Below are 27189 nucleotides of genomic sequence, written 5' to 3' on the forward strand. Positions count from 1 at the left end.
CAAAGAATTCTGTAGGCTAGAAGTAGAAAGTTGGGATAGGGGGGTTCTGAGAAAAAGATTTGGAGTCACATTATGATTGGCCTTATATGGGAAGGTAGTAGGAATGCCATTCTGCCAACAATCTGGAGAGAATGGATTAGAGAGGGGAGGCACTAGCATGGTAGCAAAATGGGAACCTAGTCCTAAATTTGCCCCATAGATGTTTTGTTTGGCCAGTGTGATATATTTAACATTTTTCAGTTTGGAATCTTAAACAGGGCAGACACTCTACCAATTCACCTTAGGCCCTGCTATTCCCGATTCCCACTGTGGTTTCACACATTGACCTAACATGCCGGACTCCTGAAGACGTTTGAGTTTGCTCCCCCTCTTAGCAGAATGAAGACTAAAGTGCCGTGACACAAATGCCTAATATCTGTGCAAACATGCTTGGACTCACTAATATATATAAGACATACAACCAAAGCATTGATGAGATGTAAACTTCTAGCCTAATAAATTCCTAAAGAAGTGATAATATCCAGTGTTAACAAGTGGATGGGGCACTGGCACTTTTCATGCACTGCTGGTGGGCCTGTAACATGGTATATATTCTTTCCAGAGGGCAACTTGGTAAAATGTAACAAGAATCTTTAGTCTTGTAATTATACTTTTAGGAATCTATTTTAAGGAAATAAACCAACAATGGCACAAGGATGGTCAGTGCAACATTTGTTTCTAAGATGAAAAATTAGAAACTAATGAAACATCAACAATCGAGAATTAGTTTAAAAAAAAAGTTAGGTTTTCAAAGCACTGAATGTTGTAGCAAAATATTCATGATATAAAAGTAAGAAACATATAAATGTGTAGTATATTATAATCTTAATTTTAAAAAATGCATTAATATATACATAGAACAATGAGTGGAAGGAAATGAGTCAAAATGATTATCTCTGGGCAGAAAGATTGTGGATAATTTGTTATTCTCTTTCTACCTTACTGAAATTTCCAAATTGCCTATAATGCGCATGTATTACTTTTATAAGAAAAAGAAACCCTGTACAAGTCATTAAGGGAAAAGAGAATGTTGTGGTGATCCAGGTCTGAGAGATAATAGGGACTTGAACTTGGGTGGTAGCAGAGGAGATTGATGCAAGAGACATTATTAAGGGAAACTCATTATGACTTGGTGACTCTGTATGGGTGATGAAAGGTGGGAGACTGAAAAATAATTTCCAGGTTTCAAGCCTGGGTGATAGAGTGAATGATGGTAACATTCATAGCAAAATCAGATCAATTATCTTTCTCAGAGATGGGAAAATTGCTTTTTTTCAATTTGCTATCTAGAGGATAATATGTTGTCCCAATGAGTCAGATAATTCTATAATTTAGTGAGGCGGATACACTGACAAGATGACCACTAAAAGCATAAGATGTTTTTGTTTGTGGTGGTTGCAGACCATTAAATAAAATCAGTGTTTAAAACTAAAAGTATAATAAAAATGCCAGACAGGGGAAAGGGTGATAGAACAAATTTTCATGTTTGCTTTTTAACCAAATGAATAATCCACTTTCTTTACATGGCAGCAATCCTCACAAATTGAACTGCATATGCAGCAGAAAGACTTTTTAATCCTAGAATTATCAATTTATAGAATGAACATAGCCCTAGAGGTCATCTAATGAGGTAGATTTTTACATGTTTCATTATTTATCTTTAATTATACATTTTAAAAACTCTAGGTTCTCGTCCTACCCCCTCACTTTAGAGATGGGGACATTGGGGGCCACAGAGTAATTTCTCAAGGACTATCACGGAGAGAGGTAATTGCAGAACCTGAACTAGAAGCCCTTGTAGCCCAAAGTTACTGACTCCTAATCCAAAGAAATAAGCCATGCCCTTTCTTATAATTTTATTTATTTATTTATTTTTTCCCCAAAGCCCCAGTAGATAGTTGTACGTCATAGCTGCACATCCTTCTAGTTGCTGCATGTGGGACGCGGCCTCAGCATGGCCGGAGGAGCGGTGCATCGGTGCGCGCCCGGGATCCGAACCCGGGCCACCAGTAGCGGAGCGCGCGCACTTAACCGCTAAGCCATGGGGCCGGCCCAGCCATGCCCTTTCTAAACACTTTCTTCTTCCACACTACACCATCAATAGTGGTTCTTAAAAAAATTTATTTTGGTGTGACCACAAAGAAATTCAGTCTTCTGTGTAGTTTTCCTTAAGGTTTCTGGTGTTTTGATGATGTTTTGTTCATCACTGTAGTAACATTTTGGCCAACAGCATTTCCTCCTGTTGCTTCGCTATTTGCCTTTTCTTTCTGACTAATTGGGCTTCTGGCCATATTTGGCGGCGAGTTGGAGGGGGTGCTGTGCAGAGGGAATTGCTTCTCCTCTGCATCTGCATTTCTTCTTCATCCATAAAATATTATCTATTCTTCCTCCGCTTCTTGGAAACCAATTATATTTTCAGTACTGTGCCAGTTTTGCATTCCTCATTGGAAAGCAACTTTTTAACTTGGAGTTGACTTTTTTTTTTTTACTTCAGTATGTATCTTTAAAAGCTAAGAATGCTTTCCTACATAGCCAAAATAGCATGACTGTACTTTAAAAATTATTAGTTCCTTAATATCATCTAATACTCAGTCCATATGTAAATTTTTCTAACTGTCCCAGTTGTTGGGAGACAGGTAATATCCAGTTGGCCCACCATTAGTGAGGCTAAGATTGACCACTGTATTTCAGGTGATCACAGCGTGTCCCTTTATGCCATCTACACTTAGTTCCCCCCTTGCCACCTGAAGATAATCTGTGTGGTGTTATGTTAGCACCCTGTCAACTCTTCAGCTAATGCTTTTTATGCCAGTTGGTATCCTTGCTTGAATCAATAATTTCATTAGGGGCTGTGAAGTAACAATTTTTCTCATCTATCATTTAATCTACATTTATAAGCTGGCACTTTTCTATAAAGCACTGCTTTCAGTCATCCACTAGGCTCTTTGGTTGTTCTGAAATTCAGTTTCTGCTAGAAAGGCAGGATACATGTTTAATTCTTTCCCTTTAATTATCAATTTTTAAAGTGAGGGGTTTGGATTAATAGCCACCTCCAATGGTACCGAATTAGCCCCCTCCACACCACATTCAACTACTTCTTTTTTTTTTTTTTTTTTTTTTTTGTGAGGAGATCAGCCCTGTGCTAACATCCGCCAATCCTCCTCTTTTTTTGCTGAGGAAGACGGCCCTGGGCTAACATCTGTGCCCATCTTCCTCCACTTTATATGGGACGCCGCCACAGCATGGCTTGCCAAGCAGTGCGTTGGTGCGCGCCCGGGATCCGAACCAGCGAACCCCGGGCCGCCGCAGCGGAGCGCGCGCACTTAACCGCTTGCGCCACCGGGCCGGCCCCTCAACTACTTCTTTTTTAAGCTGCAATGATGTTAAGGCATGGGGATCTACAGTTCATGTTGTACAACTTTCTATTGTGAATGTTGATCTGAAGAAAACTGGGGCATATAATCTGTTGACTTGTATCCAAAAGGCCAATGTTTTTGTATAGTGCTTAGGTTCAAGAGACCCACTTCACTTATATGGAAAAGTCACTGTGGGAAGTAACCAAATCTTGAAAGTACTCTTAAATTGAGACTTGATGTTCCATTAGACTATGAAATTTGTTTATGTCTTTAAAATATAAAAGCGTGTATAACAGACTGTTTTGCTGGGCTTAGATGACTAACAACTAAAAGCCAGTTGTGTTAACTTCCTAAACACTGATTTCTTTTCATCTCTGATGTTTTTCCTCTTTGGCCATTATTCTATTGCTGATTACCTTGTTTAAAAAATTGGCAGTGTAAGAATTGAATTATGCACTGGTAATTTTGTAGATTTATTTTTTTTTCTACAAGTAGTTTTAAAATTACACTGAAATATAATTCACAAAATTGAATAACAGGTCAGACCCTTCACATTCGTTCCTTTTACCTTATATGAACATATTATAGAAGCGGCATGCAGAAAAAGGCCATGATGCTGATGATGGGTGAAAATGAGAGTAATCCAAGTTTTGGAAATGAAAAAGGCAATTAAAAAAATTAATGTAAAACAGATTGCTTTTTTCCTGGCTAGCACAGCCAAGCATTGGGTCTAATGACCACAAACCAATGAAAGTGTAATATTCAGGGTAGATTTTTAAAATTTAAAATATTTTTTCTTTTAAAAGCAATATGTATGTATTGTAGAGACATTAGAAATACAGATAATCAAAGGAGAAAAATAAAATCACTCTTAATGCTCTCACCCAGACATAACCGTATTTACTGTTATATGAACATCATAGAGAAATGGAAAGCCTTTTATTGGTAAATAGAATAATAGCAATAACAAACAATAGTGATATTTCTGACTTATTGGACTTTTACTATGTATCAGACACTTTTCTAAGCACTTTCCTCATTAATTTGTCCCCATCCTGCAGTGGATATTATCTCCATTATACAGATGAAGAAAATGAGGCACCAGAGGGATTATGTGTAACTTGCTCAAGGTTAGCCTGCTAGTACACAGCAGAGCCAGGATCTAAACTTAACTGACAAGTGTCAGAGCTGGGATCTGAACCTGGGCATCCTGAATCTTCAATCCTCACTTTTAACCAATCATATTATATAATATGTTTTAATAAAATGCTCATGCTTTTATTTAAATTTAACAGATGGGAGAGAAACAGGTGGAATTAAAAGGAATTTCTGAACTTTTGGTAAATTATAAAATATTTTTTAAGGATTATTGAAAAGAGCAATTTTGCTATATGTTCTCCCCATTCTCTCCCCATTTTTAAAGTTGTCCAGTATCTACACTGTCAGTGCATAAGGCCATTATACATGATAGTGTCTCCCTTATAGCCCTCATTTAGTCTTAATTCCGTGTGGGTATTTATCTGATACTCACTACTGGTCTTTATGTTGATGTCTCTCCAGTCATTTTGGTTGTTTGAAGCTCTAAAAGTTTTCTCAAGGATTCATGGGACCAACATTTCCTGAATTATTTACACATTGATGGAGTTTGCTGCATTAATAATTGAAAGTCATTTTAGCTAGATATAAAATCCGTGGCTCACATGTTCTTGCCTTGGGTATCTTAAATATGTCATCTATTTTCTTCTGGCATAAAATGTTGTCAAAGTCTGCTGACAATGTAATTTTCTTTCTGTATTAAAACACTTGGTCTTTTCTGCCTGTTTGTCAAAAGATTTTTTTTTTCCTCAAAGTCCAATAATTTTACCAGAATATGTCTTGGTGGTGTTGGTCATTCTTTGTTATTCTGTTCCCTTGTTTTCTTTGCCTGTCTTTTGTATTTGTCACATCCTCTTGAATAGTTTTTATTCACCTTCATTTCTTTTTACTTAAAAAAACCTTACTTTTTATCTTCTGTTTCTCTTAAGCTATTATCTGTTGTGTTTATTTGCTCATGTGTTCCTTCTAGCTTAGTCTTCATTTCTGAAATGATTATTTTCTTTTACTTCTAATTCTTTCCAGAGTTTTATCCTGTCATTTCTGAGTTGTTCTTATTACAAATTTTTATATTCTTCGATATCATGTACATTTTTCATATCCTATAACTTTTACTTAATATATTTTAGCTAGTTTTGAAATATTAGATTATAATTTTCATCTATTTTTGTGGACATATATCTCTGGCATGTTTTAATTCTGTAAGGATAGTATTCTGTTGCTTATTTTTACATGAAATTAGTTTCCCTGAAGTTTTAGAAGGAGGCTTGATTTAGGGTAGGTTTTTTCCTAATTTCATGGCTTTAGAGTTGCATCTTCTACTGTTTTTGAGAAGTGTTCAAAATTATAGTAAATTCCTTTCTGAAATCTCCTGGCCCTGCCTGTCTGCCTCCTCTACTTTTATCTAGACCTTCTATTTTCTCTCTCTTGTCCCTGTCCTGGCCAATGTGGAGTTTTTTCCCACCAGTTTCTCCTCAGAGTGGGACTTTGCCCTGGAAGAGAGCTTTGGATGGTTTTGAGAGTTCACGGGCCCAGGCGGCTCCCAGGCTGTACCAGGGACTCCTTGCACTCAGTTGCCATTTGAAGGTGCAGACCCCTGCCATTCTCAGCTGTTGTTCATAATTATCTTGCTGAGCTTTGAGTGAGTTATTTTAGAGTTCTTAGATCTATCAGATGACGTGCTGATTCCCTCTTCCTAGCCTTCCACAGCTGATACCATTCTGGTCTTGTAGCTATCTCTAATTTGTCTCCATCCACTCATATTTCATGGTTCGTGGGAGAATCATTTTCATCTGGTTTTGTTGTAGATTGTATCTCTGGGTTTTGGTTTTGCTTTCCTACTTGTGTTTTTTATGGAGGCATTAGGGGCGATTCAAAAAACTATGCTGCCAACCATCACCTTCCTCCCAGGATTTCTCTGTAAACTACAGACCACGGGCCAAATCATGCCTGCCACTTTGTGGTACAGCCTGCAAGCTAAGAATGGTTTTTATACTTTTAAATAATTGAAAAAAATCTAAAGATGAATATTATGTCATGGCACATGAAAATGATATGAAATTCAAAGTTCAGTGTCCATAAAGGAAGTTTTGTTGGAACACAGCCATGCCTATTCATTTATATATTGTCTATGGCTGCTTTCTTGCTACAACAGCAGACTTGAGCTATTGGGACAGAGACTATATGACCCTCAAAGCTAAAAATACTTATTATCTGGCCATTTACAGAAAATGTTTTCCAACCCTGGTCCTATAATATACTTTTTAATGGCTAAATAGTTTTCCATTGTGTGACTATATCATAATGTATTTAACCAAGTCCTTAATATTGGGCATTTAGATGAATTCTAGATTTCATTATTATGGACAGCATTTCACAGCAAATATTAACATATACATTTTATTACTTTCTTGGGATAAATTGTTATAAGTATGATTGCTGGATCAAAGGAGATTATCTACATTTTAAACTCTGATTGCTATTGACAAATTTTCATCCAGAAAGGATATACAAGTTAAATATCTATTAAGGATACTGGTTAAATGAGTTATGGTGCATTCATGCAATGAAATATTATGCAGAGGTTAAAGAAAATGAGGTAGATGTATTTTACTGATATATAAAAATATATATGCTGTTAAATTAAGCACCCTGGTTACATATGTAGGGTATGATTCCTTCATATTAAGGAAATGGGGCATTAGAATATATACAGTTAAATTTTTCACAAGAAGCGTAGATTACAACTAGGTTGTACCAACTTATATACCTACCAGTAGCATGTCTGAGTGGTTGTTTTGCCACACTTTTGCCGGCATAAATATATCTAATTTTTAAAAAAATTCTTGCCAGTTTGATAGATGAGAAAAGGGTATCTTGTTTTAATTTTACATATGAACTTTATATATTTTTCTTATATTCATTGGCTTGACTTAATTCTTTTGTGAAATTCTTGTTCATTATCCATTTTTTCCCTGCCATATTCATCTTTTCCTTGGTGGCTTATAAAGCTTCTTTTATGTATCAGTTATTAATCCTTTGGCTTGTCATCTATGTTTGCTTTTGTATTATATTTAGGATGATTAATGATGTACAAAATTATTTTTTCTTTTTTATGCAGTCAAATCTTGCTTTATTTTTTATGTGTAGAAAGCCCTTTCCTACCTCAGATTTATGTAATTGTTGCCCAATATATTTTTCTAGTACTTATTTGATTTTGTTTTTACATTTAGGCCTTTAGCCCATAGGGAATTTATCCATGTAGTCTGTGAAGCAGGGTTTAACTTTATTTGTCAAATGCTTAGTCAGTTGTCTTAGTGCTATTTATTGAATAAGCCATTATTTTCAAGGTTATATAATTTTTTCAGATGGTTTTTTATTAGATGTCCTTGTATTTCACCTTTGTAAAATCAGGTTTGTTGATTTGATTTATGTACAAGTAAATTTACTCTTTTTAAGTGTACATGTAGAAGAGTTTTAGCACATGTATGCAGTTTTGTAGCCACCACTCCAATCAAGATATAGAACATTTCCATCGTCCTCCAAAAAGTTCCCTTTGCAGTCAACCCTCCTCACCTGACCCTATACCCTTGCAACCACTGATCTGTTTTCTGTCCCTATGATTTTGCCTTTTCCAGAATGTCATATAAATGGAATCACATAGTACATGGATTTTTGAGTCTGGCTTCTTTTACTTAGCATAATGCACTTGAGACATCCATGTTGTTGCATGTGTCAGTAATTCATTTCTTTTTATTGCTGAGCAGTATTCCATGATATGGCTGTAGCACAGTTTATTTAACCATTCACTTGTTCAAGGACATTGGAGTTGCCCAAGTTTTTGGCTTTTGTGAATAAAGCTGTCATAAACATTCATGTAGAGGTCTTTGTGTGGACATATGTTTTCATTTCTCTTGGGTAAATACCTGGGAGTTGGATTTCTAGGTCATGTGGTAAGTGTATGTTTCATTTTATAAGAAACTGTCAGACTTTTTTCTGTAGTGGCTGTACTAGTTCATGTTTCCACCAACAATATATTAGAGATCCAGTTACTTTGTATCTTTGTCAGCACTTGGAATTGTCAGTATTTTTATTTTAGCCATTCTACTAGCAACATCATAGTTAAATAACTTCTATAGAATAATTTTGATATTTCAAGCAGTGTTTCCCAACTCATCCCTCCGTACGCTCTCTAAGACTGGATGCTCCTGACTTGCTCAGTCCATCTCCAGTTGCACAACCTGAGGCAGCTGAATAGTCATTGTTGCTCATGTTTCTGTTTTTCTTTTTTCCATTTCCTTTCCTAGGCTTATAGACCATAAAACATTAGAGCAGAAAAGGAGCTTAGAAATAATCTAGTGCAGGGGTTGGCAAACTTTTTCTGTAAAGGATCAGATAGTAAATATTTTTGGCTTAGCAAACTATCTGGTCTTTGTCACAGCAACTCAACTCTGCTGTTGTAGCGTGAAAACAGCCATAGATGATACAGAAACAAATAGGCATGGTTGTGTTCCAATAAAACTTTATTTACAAAAACAGGTGGCCTGCTGAATTTGGCCCTTAGATCCCAGTTTGCTGGCCCCTGGTTTAGTCTAACAACTTTATTTTACAGATGAGAGGACTGAGCTCAGGTTTTACCCTTTCCCTTGATTTATAAGTAAAGAAGGCAAGGACCAGGATATTGTCTTTCACCACAAGAGACACACTTAAATTGAATTTGAGACGAGCTTACCTTATGCATAATTCCTATTCTAGCAAATGATGTTACATGAAGCTGTTAATACAGAGTCTTTCAAAAGTTTTAACTGCACTAAGACTTTTTGGGACATTTTATATATTGCCATTCACCTAGATGCTATTGACTTTTTGAGCCTATTATATCTTGGGGACAATGATCAAATTTGAGTGGTAAGAAAATAAAGGTAGAAATAATTGAAGTAAGAAAAACATGCGACCCTTTTATTCTTCTTCAAAAGACTTTGTTTCCAATTTTGGAGATGTCCAAATTTGTTTATCTCTTAAGATAGCCATTAAATGTCATATAACAATTCTATGCTTTCCCCCCTCTAATGTTAATTCCTGATTGTTTTGTTTCATTAATTGTTCAAATAGATGAAGATTCTTAGGTCCAAAAAAAAAAATAGCAGGAAAACATACGTCATGGTTCCATGCACGCAAACCTAAGTATAAGCATTGGCTGTGAGTACTCAGGGAAAGAACATTGTTTAGAGAAGTAATCGTTGATGTGTTTTTTCCTCCCTTCCAGCATTGGAAGAAGTATGACATCTATGAGAAGCAAACCAAAGAAGAAACTGACTCTGTAGTGCTGATAGAAAACCTGAAGAGAGCCTCTCAGTGATGGGGATAATTTATTTTAGCCTTCAATGTGACCTTGCAAAGATTCATCCCATTCTCCATTTGTTATCTGGGAACTTGTTAAATGGAAACGGAAACTACTGGACCATTTAAAAATAGGCAGCTCATAAGAGCCACAGGTCTTTAGGTTGAGTCGTGTACCGAAAAACTAAAAATAATGAGCCCTTTGGAGAAGAGAGTGGAGTCATTCTCATTGAATTATGAAAGATATCTATCTTTTGTGAAGGCTTCAAACTAGGAGACAAAGCAAAAAGTGATGATTGCAGTAGAGTTAATCTTATCAAGAGTTGTGACAACTTCCCGAGGGATCTATGCCTGCTTTGTATTCTTTGTGTCAAACAATATGAACAAATTTAATTTGTGGGGGAACTCATTTTGGGCGCAAATGCTAATGTCAAACTTGAATCACAGAGAACATCTAGCAAACAAAATTGATAAAATCTACTGTCTGTTGTTTGGGATCCCACTGAGTAATGTTTGTGGCTATTAAAACTTTTAACAGTCTGGAATCAGCATCCCCTTCAGCAGCATTTTCTTCTGCTTTGAAAGGCCCAGGCATCGCTTTTGGCCCTGATGATGACAGCTACAGAAAAAACAGAGGCGACTTCTTTACCAAGAACTTTCAAAGCCATTGCAGGCTTTTAAGGGCAGTGGAGGCAGAATGACTTCTTGGGTATTAGAGTTTGAACCATGCAGTCTCTAATGATGTATTGTTTTTTCTTCACCTCTGCTAGTCGGATCAGGTATTTACCATGTGTCCAGATTGTGCTAGGCCCCCAGGTATGAGGCACGGACTCCCTCAAAGAGCTGACAATCTAGTTGGGATTCCTCAGTTCTTACCACTTTCTTTTTCTCCACCAGTCATTTTTCAGACCTTTCAACTTCCTAATTCCCACACTGACTTCCCCTTTTGCATTTTCCCTCATTCCCTTCATTTTAGTCTTTCCCCTTTCATTAGAAATTAGAATATAAATCTTCTCAGAACACCTAGAGGAGCAGGGAGTAATTTGCATCTCAGGTAAAGTGTGAGTAGACTGAGAAAGAATGACTAATTCTTGCATATTTTGTAACTTCTGTGTGAGTCTGAATTTATTTGAAGGCTTTCATCATTTACTATTTCTCTATGCATTTTCTAAACAGAAAGGAGGTATTATCTTCACCTAGAACTTTGCTATTTGCTTGAGAAAAAAAGAATAATTGTATCTTTTTCTCTTTCTTAATAACACAGGCTCTAGGATTCCTCTTTGCCCTTACCGCCACAAATGGTTATTAATAGGTTTCATGTCTTATATTGATAGCAGCATCCAAGGCTCCAACATTGTATTCATATTTTTTTTGCATACATTAGGGTTCCATTCTCACCCATCCCCACAACATATCCATGTATATATTCCCTCTGCTCCTCCTACTTACTCCAAATTTAAAGAAGTATGGAAATGAGAAGCCCCCTTCAGTGTTTCTCTCCTCACACACACAGACTCAGATAACTGGTAGGATCTTGAGAACTTTATCTCACAAGTTCTCCAAACATTCACTCATTCATATTAGTAAGATGATACTACTTGCAATTCCTGCTCTTAGGGGAGGAAAGACCAGAGATCCCTGCTCTCTACAGGTTTGGGCAAAAGCAGCAACCTGCTTGCACTGCAGTGGAGGAACACTGTGCCCTGGCTTTTCTGAGGAAATTGGGGTTTGCAGCGATGGTAGATGTCAAGGTGTTTCCTCTCTGTGCTTTTATTTTTGAGGTCAGATTGAGGCTGGGAGACAGGCATGGATGTTCCACTTTGTCCTACTGTTCTCTAGAAAGAATATTTGATTTTCCTGTATAGGAATGAGATTACTTCCTAGCCAGGTCTCTTATAATTTTGGGAAGCAAAACACCTAAATGCCTCACCCAAAGCCATTTTTCTTGTTATACTATTCAGATGGCAATGAGGGGATGCTTTGATATTCTGATTACCCAAGGAACTACTGATGCCGACAGTCATGCATCCTGGGAGCGGAGAAATTGTATTTTGTTTCCATCCTCTTAGCAGTAGAATAGTTGAGGGAAAAGGGGGCAGTGAATTACGGAAGTAACTATGGTTGTTTTATAATTGCTGAAAAGTGATCCCCAGGTCTTGGGAACTCTTGGAGACTTTAATACATCAGTGGGATTTCCATCACGTGTGGGAAACTAGTACTTACTATTTTATGTCTAACCTATATGGATTTTTTTTCTCTACATACCTAAGTAAACTCACTGTAAGAACAGTCATTCTTATTCTTTCATTCAGATAACTTTTTTCTTCATCTGGGCACTGAAGGGATTTGTGAAAAAATGTTAAGAACATTTTTCGTAATGCCAAAAATTGTTTAACTTCTTATAGGAAAGCTTGAGTAAAATAAATATTGTCTTTTTGTATGTCACCCAAATGTTTTCCTTTGGTCTTATTTTGGGGAAAGTGTGAGGAGTGGGTGGCAGAAAAAAATTGGAGTTAAAAGAGTAAATGTTGTGAAAAAATTCCAAGACAGCTATTTTATCTTGCAATCATTTTATCATATGCTTCCCTGCTGTTCTCAGTATGCCTATGTTTCATGATAAAGGCATGCACTTAATTTGATATTAGTACAGCCTTTGCAAGCAGTACTTAAAGGGACATAAGTATTTAATAGATTATAGTTATAACAATTAAGGGAAATGGAGAACTGGTCCTTTCTAATATTAAGCTTAAAATAGAGTGCAGTATACTTCAGGAGACTGTCATGGTGTACATGATGGGGGACCCCTAGTTACAGATTAATCACATTAGCAGGTTAGATTAGATTTGAGACTAAGAAAATCAGTTTTCAATAGCTGTTCTCTTAAGAGATGGTGATGTAGTTTCATATTTTCTATAACTACAGAAAAATGGTTTGAACGTCACGAAGGGTTTTCTCTCATTTGTGTTAAGCTCTAGGAGTGGGTCTTTAGCCAAACCACATTTGTTGATTACCCTGAATCTTTACAGAATCCAAACTCTAGGGTGTGGGTAGGGGGTGATGATCTTGGTCAGGTTACCTCCGTAACTATCTAGAATGATCCAAGAAGATGCTGGAACTCCATCTCCAAGTAAGTATAGTTTTGTTTTGTCTTGTTTTGTTTTTAATAAGAAACCTCCTTCTGATTCTCAATACAGCAACACTGAGTATTACGACAGAAAACACTTAACTGAGGACCCTTGAGGTTGTATATCTGTATGAGATCTATGGAAAACAAAATCCTTTAGCCACAAACATGAGCCAGAATGATCTAAGCATACTTGCTGTCCAGAGGAATTTTGCCATTTTGTTGTTTCCATGAAGTACTGCTCTTTACAAGCACAGCTCTGTGCTCACATGAGTAGCATATTATGCTACCAGAATATTAGTGGTTTTAGAAGAAATCAAGAGAACAAGAACACTTCAGGGACTTTGTTTTCTTTTAAACCCTAACGATTATATCAAGCAATAATTTTGTTTTGTAAATATTTAGCTAAATCTTGGCATGCTTTTACTTTAAGCGAAGGAGGAGTTCTACTGACATTTGGATGTGCTAGATATTTTTGACATCAATCCCCAAGAAAATTTCTTCCTGGAGGTTCTTTGGCCTTTAACTATCTTTCCTAATGGTCACTTTTAGTTTACCATTAGCAACGGGAAAATATTTCACTGCTAGTTTTCAACATTTATTAGGTAGGTCATTGTGTAAAAAGAGAAAATTAATAGTTATTGAGTGACTACTATGTGCCAAGTTACACGTGTTATTTGACTAAATCCCCCTGCGAGTCCCATGAGATAGGTTGCATTATTATCTTCATTTTACAGATGAAGAAACAGACATAAAATGATTGAGTTGTGTGTGCAAGGTCATACAGCTAGTAAGTGACTGAGACAGAAATGAAAAACAAGTCAGCCTGACTTTAGAGACTGTATAATACAGCCAGCAGTATATTTATTTGTCCTAAGGAGGCAGCTACCTGAAGAAGAAACACCTTATTTCCAATTATTGCCAAATTGCTTATCAACTGGAAGACTATGAGAATTTAAATCATTTAATTGCAAAGTGAGCTTTTTATACTGTCTTGAGATATGTTTCTGCACTCATTCATCTATGTGCCAGGCCATGTGCTAGGTACTAGGAATTTAGAAGTGAATAAGATTCAGCTTAGTATCAGGTAGTTAGTCAGAAGGAGGCTACTTTGTACAGGGGAGAGAAACCCAGATTAGAATTAGGGAGTTCCAAATGACCTTGGGTAAGTATGTCTTCCCGTCTGTGTCTGCTTCCCCATCTATGAAATGAAGATGTTAGACTTACTTAGTGATTTATCATTCCCTCCAAGGTTCATAATAGTGGCCATAAGTTGTGGAGTTCGCTTTTTTTTTTTTTTTTTGGTTGCCAGTCTTCCTCTTTTTGCTTGAGGAAGATTGTCGCTGAGCTAACATCTGTGCCAGTCTTCCTCTATTTTGTATGTGGGACGCTGCCACAGCATAGCTTGATGAGTGGTGTGTAGGTCTGCACCTGGGGTCTGAACCCATGCACCCCAGGCTGCCAGAGCGGAACACGCTGAACTTAACCACTATACCCCCAGGCAGGCCCCTAGTTGTGGAGTTCATTTGGAAGTGACGATCTTTGCTATGAACACTAGCAATAACATAGGCAGGTCCCTTATCTCTCTCTGGGCATCAGTGTTCTCATCTGTAAAATGAGGAGGTTGGACTAGATTAGTTCTATTCTGACATCCAACAGAAACTAAGATGATGACTTCTGTTTTACATATCAAGAAAATATGTTTACGGTCACCTCCTACTCTTGCTACAGGAAGTAGCTAACTAGTAGCAGTAACTGCCAAAAATAAGCAGAGGAGCAGGCCCTTTAGTACAACGCTAAGAACAAAGAAATTGGTACACTGGATGAGCCCTGTGGTCCATCCAAATAAGAATTTTCACAAAGGCCCAGCCATGGTTGTACCTTACAAATATTTCTTAACATGCTTTGCAGATCTTAGGTTATTTTGCCTAGAAACAAAAATGGACTTTGTATAATATGGATTGCTTGTATAATGACTACATTTGATACATTACCTAAAATAGAGTCCATTTGAATTCAGTTCTGCAGATTTAGCCATTGACTGTAAATTTAGGTTTTCATTTGATCAAAACAAAACACGTACATAATTTAAAGTCAAAGAGTACCACAGGGCTTATAAAAACTAGCAGTACCCACCCCACCCCTCCTGACTTCCTGATTTCTGCCCCCAGAAAATATGTCCACACTCTAATCCCTGGAACTTATGAAAATGTTACTTTATATGGCAAAAGGGACTTTGCAGATGTGATTAAGATTACAGACCTTAAATTGGGGAGGTTATCCTGGGTTATCTGGGTGGCCCCGATCTAATTACTTGAGCCCTTAAAAGCAGAGAAATTTCTCTGACTGGAAGCAGAAAAGGAGAGATTCAAAGCACAGAAAGGACTCAAAGTGCTATTTCTGGCTTGAGGATGGAAGAGGCCATGTAGAAAGTGTTAGAAGGAACTGGATACTGTCAACAGCCTGAATGAGCCTGGAAGCAAAATCTCCCCTAGCACCTCCAGATAACAGCCCAGGCTGGCCAACTCTATGATTTCAGCATTATGAAACCCCAAGCAGGGAATTCAGGCATGTTGTGTTGGACTTCTGACCTACAGAAGTGTGAGATAATAAATTTGTGTTGTTTTAAACTCCTTTTAACATTTTTTGCTGTTTCTTTTGGTATACAGCTCTTCACTTCTGAATAATATCCTAATACTTAATGCTATTTCTTATTTTTATTTAGGTTAAGAAATTATAGGTTTATAAATTTCTACTATGGAACATGAGGAACTAGCTTTCTTATATGCCCCAACACACACAACACATGCACTCACACTTCTCTTCCACGAATATAACAAATTTTAGTTAAAATATTCTATTTTACATTATATCATATAATTATTGCTCACAGTTGATCCATATAGAGTGCCATTACTGTACTTCTTTTATTTTGTTTTTCTCAAATTGTCTCTTTTTTTTGGTTTGATTTGTTTTTCTATGTACCTGTCATGAGTTCAGCCCCAAACTTTCTGACAGAACTGTTAAACTCCACTCAGTATGGTCAAATATATTAGGTAAATACATTAGGTATATATTAGGTAATATATATACAAAATACAATACCGATACAAATATATTAGGTAATCTATGAGTTCCAAACCCTCTTGCAGTTTGCAGCCATCCTGATCCATTCTGGAATGGTTGCCCTCTAGGCCTGCCACCCAGCTGTCTGTCATCCTGGGAATTCCCTTTGCTTTTCTTCTGTGTTAGAGTCTGTTTCCTAGACCTCGGGTTGTCCTCTTTCTTGTTGTATGCCCTACTTTTGCTGGACCATACCCTGCACTAACTTCCTTAGAAAGATTGCATGTGAGGTAATTTTAATAAAACCTTTCTGTGTCTGAGTATATCTTCACACATGATTAAAATTTTCACTCAGTGAAGAATTCCTAATTAGAAACAATTTTCTTTTAGAATTTTGAAAACATTGTTCCAATATGTTTTTGCTTCTAGTGTTGCTTTCAAAAAGTCTGATCCCCTATTGACTTTCAATTTTCTGTACTTAACTTTTTTTTTCTGTAATCTCTAAAAGTTTTCTTTTGGTATTTAGTGTTTTAAAATTTAACAATGATACACTTTCTTGTGCGTCTTCTTCCATTTACTGGGCTGGGCTTTTGTGAGCCCTTCTAATCTAAAAACTTGTCCTTCATTTTTGAGACATCATTAAATATTATTTCTCACGTAATACCTTCCTTTCTATGTTCTCTATTTCTAGAACTCCTACTAGTTGGATATTGGATGTCCTAGACTGATTCTCTAATTTTCATATCTTTCTCTCCTGTTCCAGTTAATCGTCTTTTGGTTCTACTTTTTGGAAGGTTTCCTTAACTTGATCTGTCTGAGCCTCTGTTCTCATCTGTAAAATGGTGATAAAAGGACCTACCTGATAGGGCTGTTGTGAAATGTCGATGAAATAAACCATGTAAACTGAACTTCAATAAATGGTAGCTGTGATTGCACATACTGTTATGCTGGCACCAATTCCTTCCTCCTTCTTACATGAAAATGACAATCCTGGTGGCAGCAATATATCTTGCTTCTACAATATCATATTATATTGTTATTGTTAACCTTCATTGTACTGAATTGGTAATGGCATGACATTTTCCAATTGTGCTGTTTTTAGAAAAAAAATTCTATGGTATAAATCTAGTTAGCAATATTAGAATCTTAGAATGGTAGTTAAAATCTTAACTTATTTATGCTTCTAAAAATGCTTAAAATCAAAAGTAGTTTTTTTCTTTCTTTCCTATTTCCTTTTTTTTTTCACTTTTTAAGTTGTCGGGAAAAAACGAACAAACAAACATAGATCTACTCTCCCCTCACCCCTGCGGTAGATGAAAACTGGAAAAATAAGGCTGGATAGCTGCTCTTGGACAGTAAAATAGGTAGTTTGGAGCCGAAACTAACCATTTTCTCAGGATAGGAGTGCAGTGCAAACCTTTAACGTATGAGGATTGATGTACATTCTACCATGCAGCCCAAAATAAGGCTGGCCAGTACCTGGAGGCACTGAGGAGGCTAACAGACAATTGACAAACCTCAGCCCCAAGAGGAGGTCTGGATTAGCTGTGAGATTCGTAGCCAAGAGCCGCCCCACCTGTACGTAGAGGCCCCACGGAGACCAGAACTAGAATTACAGAGGAAGAAGGTCCATAAGCCAAGAACGGTCTAACTTTGCTTTCTCCATTTATTTATTTGTTCATTTTTTTTCACCCAGGAGTGATACTAAAACTATATGATGTGGGCACCAACCAATCAGATCTCATGTCAGCTGTAATTACTTGGTAGGGTCACACTAGTGTGTATCAATCCTGGATTCAACAATTTATTTATTTATTTATTTATTTATTTATTTATTTAGGTGAGGAAGGTTAGTCCTGAGCTAACATCTGTTGCCAATCCTCCTCTTTTTGCTGAGGAAGATTGGCCCTGGGCTAACATCTGTGCCCATCTTCCTCTACTTTATACGTAGGACGCCTGCCACAGCATGGCTTGATGAGTGGTGGAGCAGTGTGTAGGTCTGTGCCCAGGATCCGAACCTGTGAACCCTGGGCCGCCAAAGCACAGCACTCAAAGTTAACCACTACGCCACCAGGCCAGCCCTCAACAGATATTTATTGAGCACCTACCATGTGCCCACACTATATGATGCTGGGCGAGTCATTTCCTTTCTCTAACCTTCAGTTTTCTCACCTATGAAAAAAGGAGTAAGTGATCTACAGGAGCCCATCCAGGTCTAACATTCACAATCAATAAAATGGTAACGTGATTGTTTTTAGAAAAATAATGGAGGGCCGGCCCGTGGCTTAGCGGTTAAGTGCATGCGCTCCGCTGCTGGCGGCCCGGGTTCGGATCCCGGGCACGCACCGATGCGCCCCTTCTCCTGCCATGCTGAGGCCGCGTCCCACATACAGAAACTAGAAGGATGTGCAGCTGTGACATACAACTATGTACTGGGGCTTTGGGGGAAAAAATATAAATAAAATTATTAAAAGAAAAGAAAAATAATGGAAGCAGATAGGTATATAGTATAGATGTAGATGTAGGTATAGATATAGATATAGATATAGGTATAGATATAGATATAGATATAGATATATAGATATAGATAGATATAAAAAAACAGCAGCTGACCCAAGACTTGTAGATATGAAAATGTGGGCAAAAACAGCAAATGATTCTATGAGTTATTGTTTGACTTGAGGATTGCACTACGAATGAATTCTATTTATGTCTTATCTCCATAATGTTTCCAAAGGCACTAGAGGGGAGACAAAGATAGCTCTACCCAAAAGGTGAGTTTCTTTTGCAGCTTTGACATTTAAGCTGCATCCCACTAGCCCTCACCAACATGCATACACGAGATACCTTCCCCCTGCCGAATTCACTACTGTCTTTTAGCATTCTCTCTCCAGCTGCTACCACCCCAAATGCTTTCTTTCAGTGCCTGGCAGTGGCTTGTCCACTCTTGCAAGAGTCCATGTTCCAGGCCTTTCCTAATGTCTGTTCTTTTCAGACTTGCCCTGCCTCATTACCTCTTCCTTTTGGTCTCTGCCTCCTTATAAGATATTTGATCAGTTCGTCCTTGCTAATGTGGTCAAGGAATGCTAAGATGTTTGTGGGTTATTACTCCTGGATAAGATTCACATTGCAAGGAGCCTCCTCCAAACCATGCTACCACTTTCATGGTGGATTTTTAAAAATCTTTTCTTATGGAAAAGTTCAAACATAAACAAAAGTAGAGAGACTATTACAACAAATGACTGACCATGCACCCATCATTCAGCATCAACAATTATTACCATAGTCAATCTTGTTTCATCTATATCTCCACCCATTGTCTACCCCCCACACAATGAATTATTTTGAAGCAAATCCCAGACATTGTATCATTTTGTCTGTAGATGCTTCAGTATACATCTCTAAAAACTAAGGACTATTTTTATTAAAAAAAAAATAACTGCAGTACCATGATCACACTTTAAAAAATTAACAATAACTGCTTAATATTATCAAATATCCAGTCAGTGTTTACATTTCCCCAATTGTCTCATAAATGTTCTTTTTCTATAATTTGTTCAAATCAGGATCCAACAAGGCACATGGTAGATTTTTGAACGCCGATGCTTTGTGATATATAGGGGCAAGGATTTGAGAACAAACGATTATTTGGCCCTCAAAACCATACTACATTGGCATCTAGTAGTGAATATGGCCCTGTCACCACAAAGTAGCTTTTTTTTTCCCTTCTAGATTGCTGTGACTAAACATTAGTTTAGTATCCCACTGGACTCTGGAAAGTCTTTATAAGAAAAGTATGACATCTGCAAAAGAAGTGAAAACTCAAGTTTGGCCTTGAAATTTGAAAGTTCTTACGTAGCCAACACATAATTTTCCTTGGAAAAACAAAATCCCTGCACACATGCACGCACACACACGCACACACACATACACCCAAATGCCAACTTTTATTATGTCTAGGGAATGTTTTTTTTGCAAATGGCAGGACAACGCATGTCTCTGCTGTATCATTTTTTCTCTCAGGATTAAGACCAATACCAGCATGTTGGAAACGTGATATTGAAAGAGCACTTCAGCATGGATTAATTAAGACCGAAATGGTGCAACTCCTTTATGATATTTTGAAATGCTCGGAACATTTGAAAGCAGGGTGGAAAAACAGGCTTATGAGTCTGAATGCTAGGTTGAGAAAAATTATGTGTGGTTAAGTATGTGCTCCTTAAACCTGCTGAGTGTACTCTTAGTCATGCAGCTTTCGGTAAGTTGCTGCCTTGAATACCATTGGGAAATATTAGTAAACACCATGTGAGTATCACCAGCAGGATATAGTAGATATATTGGAGTGAAAGAAGCTGATTAAATTGAACCATGGAGTCTGGGAGCAGCATTCCTACTGCCAGGACCTTCTCTTTTCCACTTTACTTTTTTATTCATTCATTCATTCAAGAAGCCTTTAAACGAATATAGATTATGTGCAAGATGCTGTAGTAGATTCAAAGAAGAATAGGACATGCTTTCTATCTTATTGTTTCTTTACAGTCCAGGGCAGGGATGGAAAATTTGTTTCATCTTGTGGACCAGTTCTGCCTGGAGTACTGTTTCGAGAAGAATTTTGAGATTGAGTTTGGGCTCAGTAGGAAGATAGCCAAGATTTATTAATGATGTCTATCATTGGGTACTGGTGGGAGGATGACTTGAAGCATTTATGTCATGTAGTTGCCATCTTGGGCTAAGGGATGGAAGGAGTTATTGGTGTATACAAATAGTGAATAATCTGAAAGGCAGAATGTTAAAAATAAGAGCTATAAAAGGAGGTCCAAATAAAGTTCTGTAGCCATACAGCGGAAAGAATGACAGGGGTGTCGGGGCTGGCAGGAGACCCAGAAAAATTTCTTGAATAATATGCTAGTTGAACTGCACCTTGAAGTGTGAGTAGAATCTGAGTAGATTAACAAAAGAGAACATTCTTGTCCTTGGAGGAGTTCGAGTAAAGGCACAGGTCGTAGTGGCAGGATGGATTGCAGGAGGAAGATGATAGAGATAAGCAGATGAGTTAGGAGCTTAGTCAAGAGGTGGTGAAGATTGCCTGTGCCAGGCAAATTGGAGGGGAGGGTGCACATCTGAAATATTTTAGAGGTGGACTCACCAAGACTTGATAAATGGATGGGAGATGTTCAGGATGATGTAGAGAAGTGAAGGCTTGAGTGGGGGGTGGGAGGTGGGGTGGATGAGAAACATGAATTCCCTTTTGGACACGTTGACTACAGATTGTTGGAGGGAACCATTAGGTCATGATTTCCAATAGGGTTGGAGGGCACTCAGGGGTGGCAATGAGAGAAGAGCAACTTCAAGAGTCAGGGTGGTGGGAGCCTGTCACCAGGGAAAAACCAATGGGGTCACTCCTAGAAGAAGACACATTGCAAGCCTTCTTGGTACAGGGTGAAGAAACCCCAGTCTAAGCTTGCTATGGGGCAGCCATGGGATGGTAAGTAAGACTTTGTCAAAGCAGAGCACTTATCAGAAACTTGCAGCTCAAGAGTAACACATTGCTGCCATCTGCAGGCTGCATGTAGAAATTCTAATGGCACCTTTGTGAAAGCCACTTAGTGAGCAGCGACATTATTTTAGAGCTGCAAGACCCCTCCTCTCAAAAGCCTTTTATAGTTCTTCCTTGAACTCTTTTTAGCCTAGCTCTATTTCTCTGTCCCCAACGAAGAAAACCATGGGGGCCCATGTTCTGTAGCATCCTTTCTTTCCAGAAGGGTTTAACCCTTGACAGCTGACTACTTCCAGTCAGCTTCAACATCCTAGTGCTGAATTAAGATCTTTCATGCTGCTGCTGCTGTCCTGTAGCTACCATCCAAAGATCTGGCCTGGACTGCAACTCCCTGCTGGACCCACCAAATCCCTCGTTTTGACTGAGTCACTAGCTGGCTGTGACTTTTGATACTAGAACATCCTACTTTTTGCCTCCAGGGGCACCACTTACTCATTGATGTTTTCTAACTCCTTTTCTGGAGTGGAACTGGATCTTCATCTTCTCATTCATTCATTCAACAAACATTTATTGAGTGGCAAAAGTGTGCTAGGTACTGAGGATATATGGGGGAGCAAAAACAGATGGGGCCCCTCAAAATCACAGTCTAACTGTAAAGAGAGAAAAACAATTATATGAAATGTGATAATTGCTATGAAGGAAAGGTTGATGATGCAGTGAGAGCAGGTAACAGGGGAATCTGACCTAGTCTTGAAGAGTAGCAAAAACTTTTCTAAGGACGTGACATTTAAGATGAAATTTGAGGGCCGGCCCTGTGGCTTAGCGGTTAAGGGCACGCGCTCTGCTGCTGGCGGCCCGGGTTTGGAACCCCGGGCGCGCACCGACGCACCGCTTCTCCTGCCATGCTGAGACCGCGTCCCACATACAGCAACTAGAAGGATGTGCAGCTATGACAGACAACTATCTACTGGGGCTTTGGGGGGAAAATAAATAAATAAAATCTTAAAAAAAAAAGATGAAATTTGAAGTATTAGTAGCAATTAGCTAGGAGTTAGCTGTTCTGAAAAATATGAAACCCACAAGGCTGGGAAAAGAAGGAGCCATCCTCCAATTTCCTCTGTCTCCTAGGATGATAGTGCAGTACGGAGATTCAATAGCTTTACACAGACAGTCCTTAGGACAATCTTTAATCCTGAGTTGGCATGTCAATTAAAGTGAAAAGTACGTGTTTAAAATAAAAATAATAATTACAATAACAACAATCAGAAAATCAGGAAACATAGAAATAGAGAACCGAAAAAAAAAAAAACACCTCTAAATTAGACTTCCCCTTTTGGAAAGGAATAGATGTAAGTAGGTAAAGAAATACTAATTTCCTTGAAGTCTTGAAATACTATGTTTTGGTTTCTTTCATTTTTGTTTTTCTTTCTAAGAATTGAACCAATTTTTAAAATGTCCATATACACTCACTTGAAGTGGAATGCAATGTCTTAAATATTCTAACACATTGGACCTGAATCAAACCAAGATATCAAAATCTACCTGAGTTTCAGATTCCTCATTAGTAACATAGGGATAATAATGATAGCTACATCCTGGGGTTTTTTGGAGACATAATGAGTTAACACTTGCAAAGCACTTAAACCAGTGCATGGCCCACAGTAAGCCCATAATATATGTTAGTATTATTATTTCAGGGCTGCCCTGTTTATAGAACGTGTCAGGGGAAATACTTTCAGGCTGATGGAACATTGAGGTTGCTTCAACACCATGCGAGGGAAGAGGCTGGCTGCTCCAGCTACAGAAAGGGCCAGGCCCAACACTAGAAACAGTGAGTGAAACAAAGAATCAAACCCAGTACATTGCAAGTAAGTCACTTGGTTTGCAGAAGCACACACAGAAAGAAGCTTATTCTGTAGCTCATGTTCATAAGGGATCTCCTCTTCCCTCACTCCTAACAGAGATTCTAGTCTCTACCTAAACACCTCCAGCAACAGGAAGTTCCCTATTTTCGGAGAAAGGCCATTTCATCCATTGATAGACAATTCTAATTTTTTAGATCAATATTTACATTATCTAGTTGAAAATCATATTCCTCATACGTCCACCTACTAATCTTCCTTCTGCCCTGGGGAATCAAATAGAACAAAACAGTCTTCCCTTGCAATTGACAAAATTGGAATAAGGACTGTCTACTGCAATCATGTATCAGTGTTAAACTTCCTGAATTTGATAACTGTACTGTGGTTATCCATGAGAATGTCTTTGTTCTTGAAAATTATGCACTGAAATATTAAGGAGAAAAGTGGCATGATGTATGCAACATACCTGCAGACAGTTCAGAAAAGAGAACATTAATACATAAGTAGTGAGAGAAAGTGATTTAAAAAGAAGGCAAAATATTTAAAATGAGTAGGATCTGGACAGATGGTATATGAGAATTCTTTGTAGTATTCTTGCAACTCTTCTGTAACTTGAAATTATTTCAAAATAAAAAGTTAATAAAAGATCCTCCCTCTTCCATATGACACCTCAAAGGTTTGAGAACAATTACCACCTTTATTCCATCCAGCTTTTCTTTCTCCCTCACTTGTTCGTTCATTCATTCATTCATTCATTCTTTCTTTCTTTGACAAATATTGATTGAGCATCTGCTTTGTGCCAGGCCCAAGGCTGGGCACTGTGAGTACAGCAGAGAAGATAGTTGATTCCACTTGATCTCATGGAACTCGGGGGCACTTAGGGAAGACCAAAGGCCATCAAATTATACCACAAATAGCTCTATTATTTCTGTGATAGAATTATGAAGGAAGAATGGGGGGGAGTGGTATGAGAGAGCCTACCAGAAGGTTCTGAACCCAGCAAATGGCCCCTACCATCTAAGGTTGTAGAGATGCAAAGAGCAGTGAGTCAGAGAGATTAGCACTTCTTTATGAAAAATCTGTTGGCCGAGGGTGAAGGATTTGTGGGCCCAGGTGAGTAGCTTTGGGCAAGCATTTGACAAGTTGTTCCATCTGCTCCCTTAAATGTCACAGAGTTGAAAAGAGATTACTTGGATTTGAATGACAGCTGCTGTGTCCGAGTGATGTAATTGTGAAAGAAATAGAATAGCCTTGGTGCCTTGGTGCAGGTTGGAGCCAATCAACAGTAGGAGTCTTTAGCTGACTCCTCAGAATGTTGGGACTACCTCAGGAACCAGAGCCTCAGCTTCTCTCCTGCCTCTGTCCTCGCCCCCATCAATCACAGCCATGCCTGATGGCACAGTTATGGCAGTTAGGCTCTTTGCCATATAATTTTGAGCTTGGGTTTGAGTTGGGCCTAGAAGAGTCCTGGGGACAGAAACTCCAACAAGAACCACGCCAGTTTCTGTAGTAGGGTTTGCCTTGCAGCCTAGATGAGAAAACTTAAACTTTAGAGCCATTAACATGTATTTTTTCCCCCAAAAAATAGCCATTAAACATGGGGGTGGATTTGAAGATCAAACTGACGATGTGCATGTAAAGCCTAGTGCCGAGAACATAATAAGCCCTCAGTGAAGGGCGGCTGTTGTTCTTTTCATGATTGGTACCAAGTCGGCTGGGTGAGGGAAAACGTGGTAGCATGAGGACGCTGGATAGTTTTTAATTTTTTTGTTATTATTTTTTTTTCTGAGGAAGATTCGCCCGAGCTAACATCTGTTACCAATCTTCCTCTTTTTTTTGCTGAGGAAGATTTGCCCTGAGCTAACATCCATTGCCAATCTTCCTCTATTTTGTATGTGGGTCGCTGCCACAGCATGGCCACTGATGAGTGGTAGAGGTCTTGGCCCGGGAACTGAACCCAGGCTGCTGAAGCAGAGCATGCCAAACTTAACCACTAGGCCACTGGGCCAGCCCCAGGATGCTAGATATTTAATACCTCCTGGGCCTTTCTCTGTCAAGGGACAGGGGACGGGGCTCCAAGTAGAAAGGTGCAAGAACTTATTTTCTCCTATCTCATAGTTTTGTTTATCACAAGCAAAATTTAGTATTCTTAATAGTCAATACTCATAATCTAGTACCTATATTATCCATTCATTCCACAAATGTTTATTGAATACTTGCTATGTGCCAGACACTGTCCCAGGTACCAGGGATACACAAGTAAGGAAAACAAGTAAACACATAACCTCAAACTTCTATAGACCATGAGAGTTTTCACAGTGCTTTCATATCGATGATTTCATTTGATCCTCATGACAATCCAATGAGATAGGTACTATTGTTATTATCTCCATTTTATAGATGAGGAAACTGAGACACCCAGAGATTAATTAATTTTCCCCTGAGTGGCAGAGCTGGCATTTGAGCCCCAGGCCTCCAGGCCATAGTTTCCCTTCATTGCACACGTTAGGAATGGTCACCAGCCTGATCTACTTCTTGCCAGCATCCCTTTGCCAGGGGCACTCAGGGTTTTCCAGCCTGCCTTCTGCCTCTGGACTCTACCCTCCTCCCTCTCTTGCTCTAGATCTGGTCTATGCAGCAGTCTGGTCAATCAGTCAGCGGGGATTTTCCAAGCGCCTTAGCACTGTGACTTCACAGCAAATAGGTCCAAAGGGCCACTTGAGCCTTAGTCATCTCAGTCAGTCCAGACCAGCAGGGAGGGGCCAGCCTACATTTTCGCAGGTGTTGCTGCTGTGCAGATTTGGTTGGACATTTAGCTGGGCCACTCTATGGTGGTGGTCTGGGTGGGTGCTCTCCTATGTTGAGAGACCTGGGACAGAGCAATGACAGTTTTGGATGCCAGGTCCCCCATCAGGAGTTTGACCCTGGACTCTCTCAGATTTGGTGGCCTGTGCTCTCCTGTCGGTAATACACTCCCCTTGACCTGGAAATCCTACCACCATATTTTCAGGTTTGAAAACCTGCTGGATTGCTGCAATTTAAGCAACTTCTAGGAATACATATTTACAGAAAGCAAGAGATTTAGGTCTGCCCTGAAATGGTATACTTGCACTGTATAAGCTTTCCCAGTATATAAAGCACCCAGGCTTTTGGACATGTTTTATCCGTATAAATAGCTTAATAAAGCAGTGTTTGTTTTGGAAATATTTGAATCCCATATGGATTAATGGTTATTTTCAGCTCCATGGCAACATGGTGCAGCAGGAAGTGCAAGGGCTTTGGAGTTAGATGGACTGTTTCCAAAAGACGACTTCACTTCTTCCAAGCTGTGCAACCTTAGGCTTCTTACTTAACCTCTCTGAGTGTGAGTTTTTATTAAACGTAGCAATTCACAGGCTATGTTTGAGGATTTAGGGAGTCAGCATATGTAAAGCACCTGACACAATGCCTGGCACATTGGAACATTCAATAAATATTCATTCCTTTCAACCTCCTTTGGGCAAACTGAGAAGGCAGAACCAGTCTGAAAGAGTGAAACTTCAGAAATGTAGATGTTTTAAAAAGCAATTTTAATAGTTTCACGTATCTACAACAAATGGAAAATACGACAATAACACATACAACAGGGACTCAGAATTAATTTAAGGTACTTTATAAAGAGCTTTAGTAAGAAATAATAACAAATGATAGTTATTGAGCACTTATGTGTCAAAAACCATTCTCAAGACTTTTCAAGGATTATCTCCTTTAATCTTCACTTAAAGGAGAAGTTGGCTATTCACTTCACTTGGCTATTATTATCCACTTTTTGGCTAT

General features: G+C 38.4%; 1 protein-coding gene across 1 annotated transcript in view; it reads left to right on the forward strand.

The window, feature by feature from the left end:
* Positions 1-12272, forward strand: part of IL13RA1 (interleukin 13 receptor subunit alpha 1) — a 53617-nt gene extending 41345 nt beyond the window's left edge. The window contains 1 exon segment of the mRNA XM_058536581.1: positions 9754-12272. Coding sequence (XP_058392564.1) covers positions 9754-9846 — 93 coding nt within the window. The 3' untranslated portion in view covers positions 9847-12272.
* The last annotated feature ends 14917 nt before the right edge of the window (positions 12273-27189 follow it).

This window comes from Diceros bicornis, chromosome X (genome assembly GCF_020826845.1).
Source record: "Diceros bicornis minor isolate mBicDic1 chromosome X, mDicBic1.mat.cur, whole genome shotgun sequence".
In the NCBI taxonomy this organism is placed as follows: Eukaryota; Metazoa; Chordata; class Mammalia; order Perissodactyla; family Rhinocerotidae; genus Diceros; species Diceros bicornis.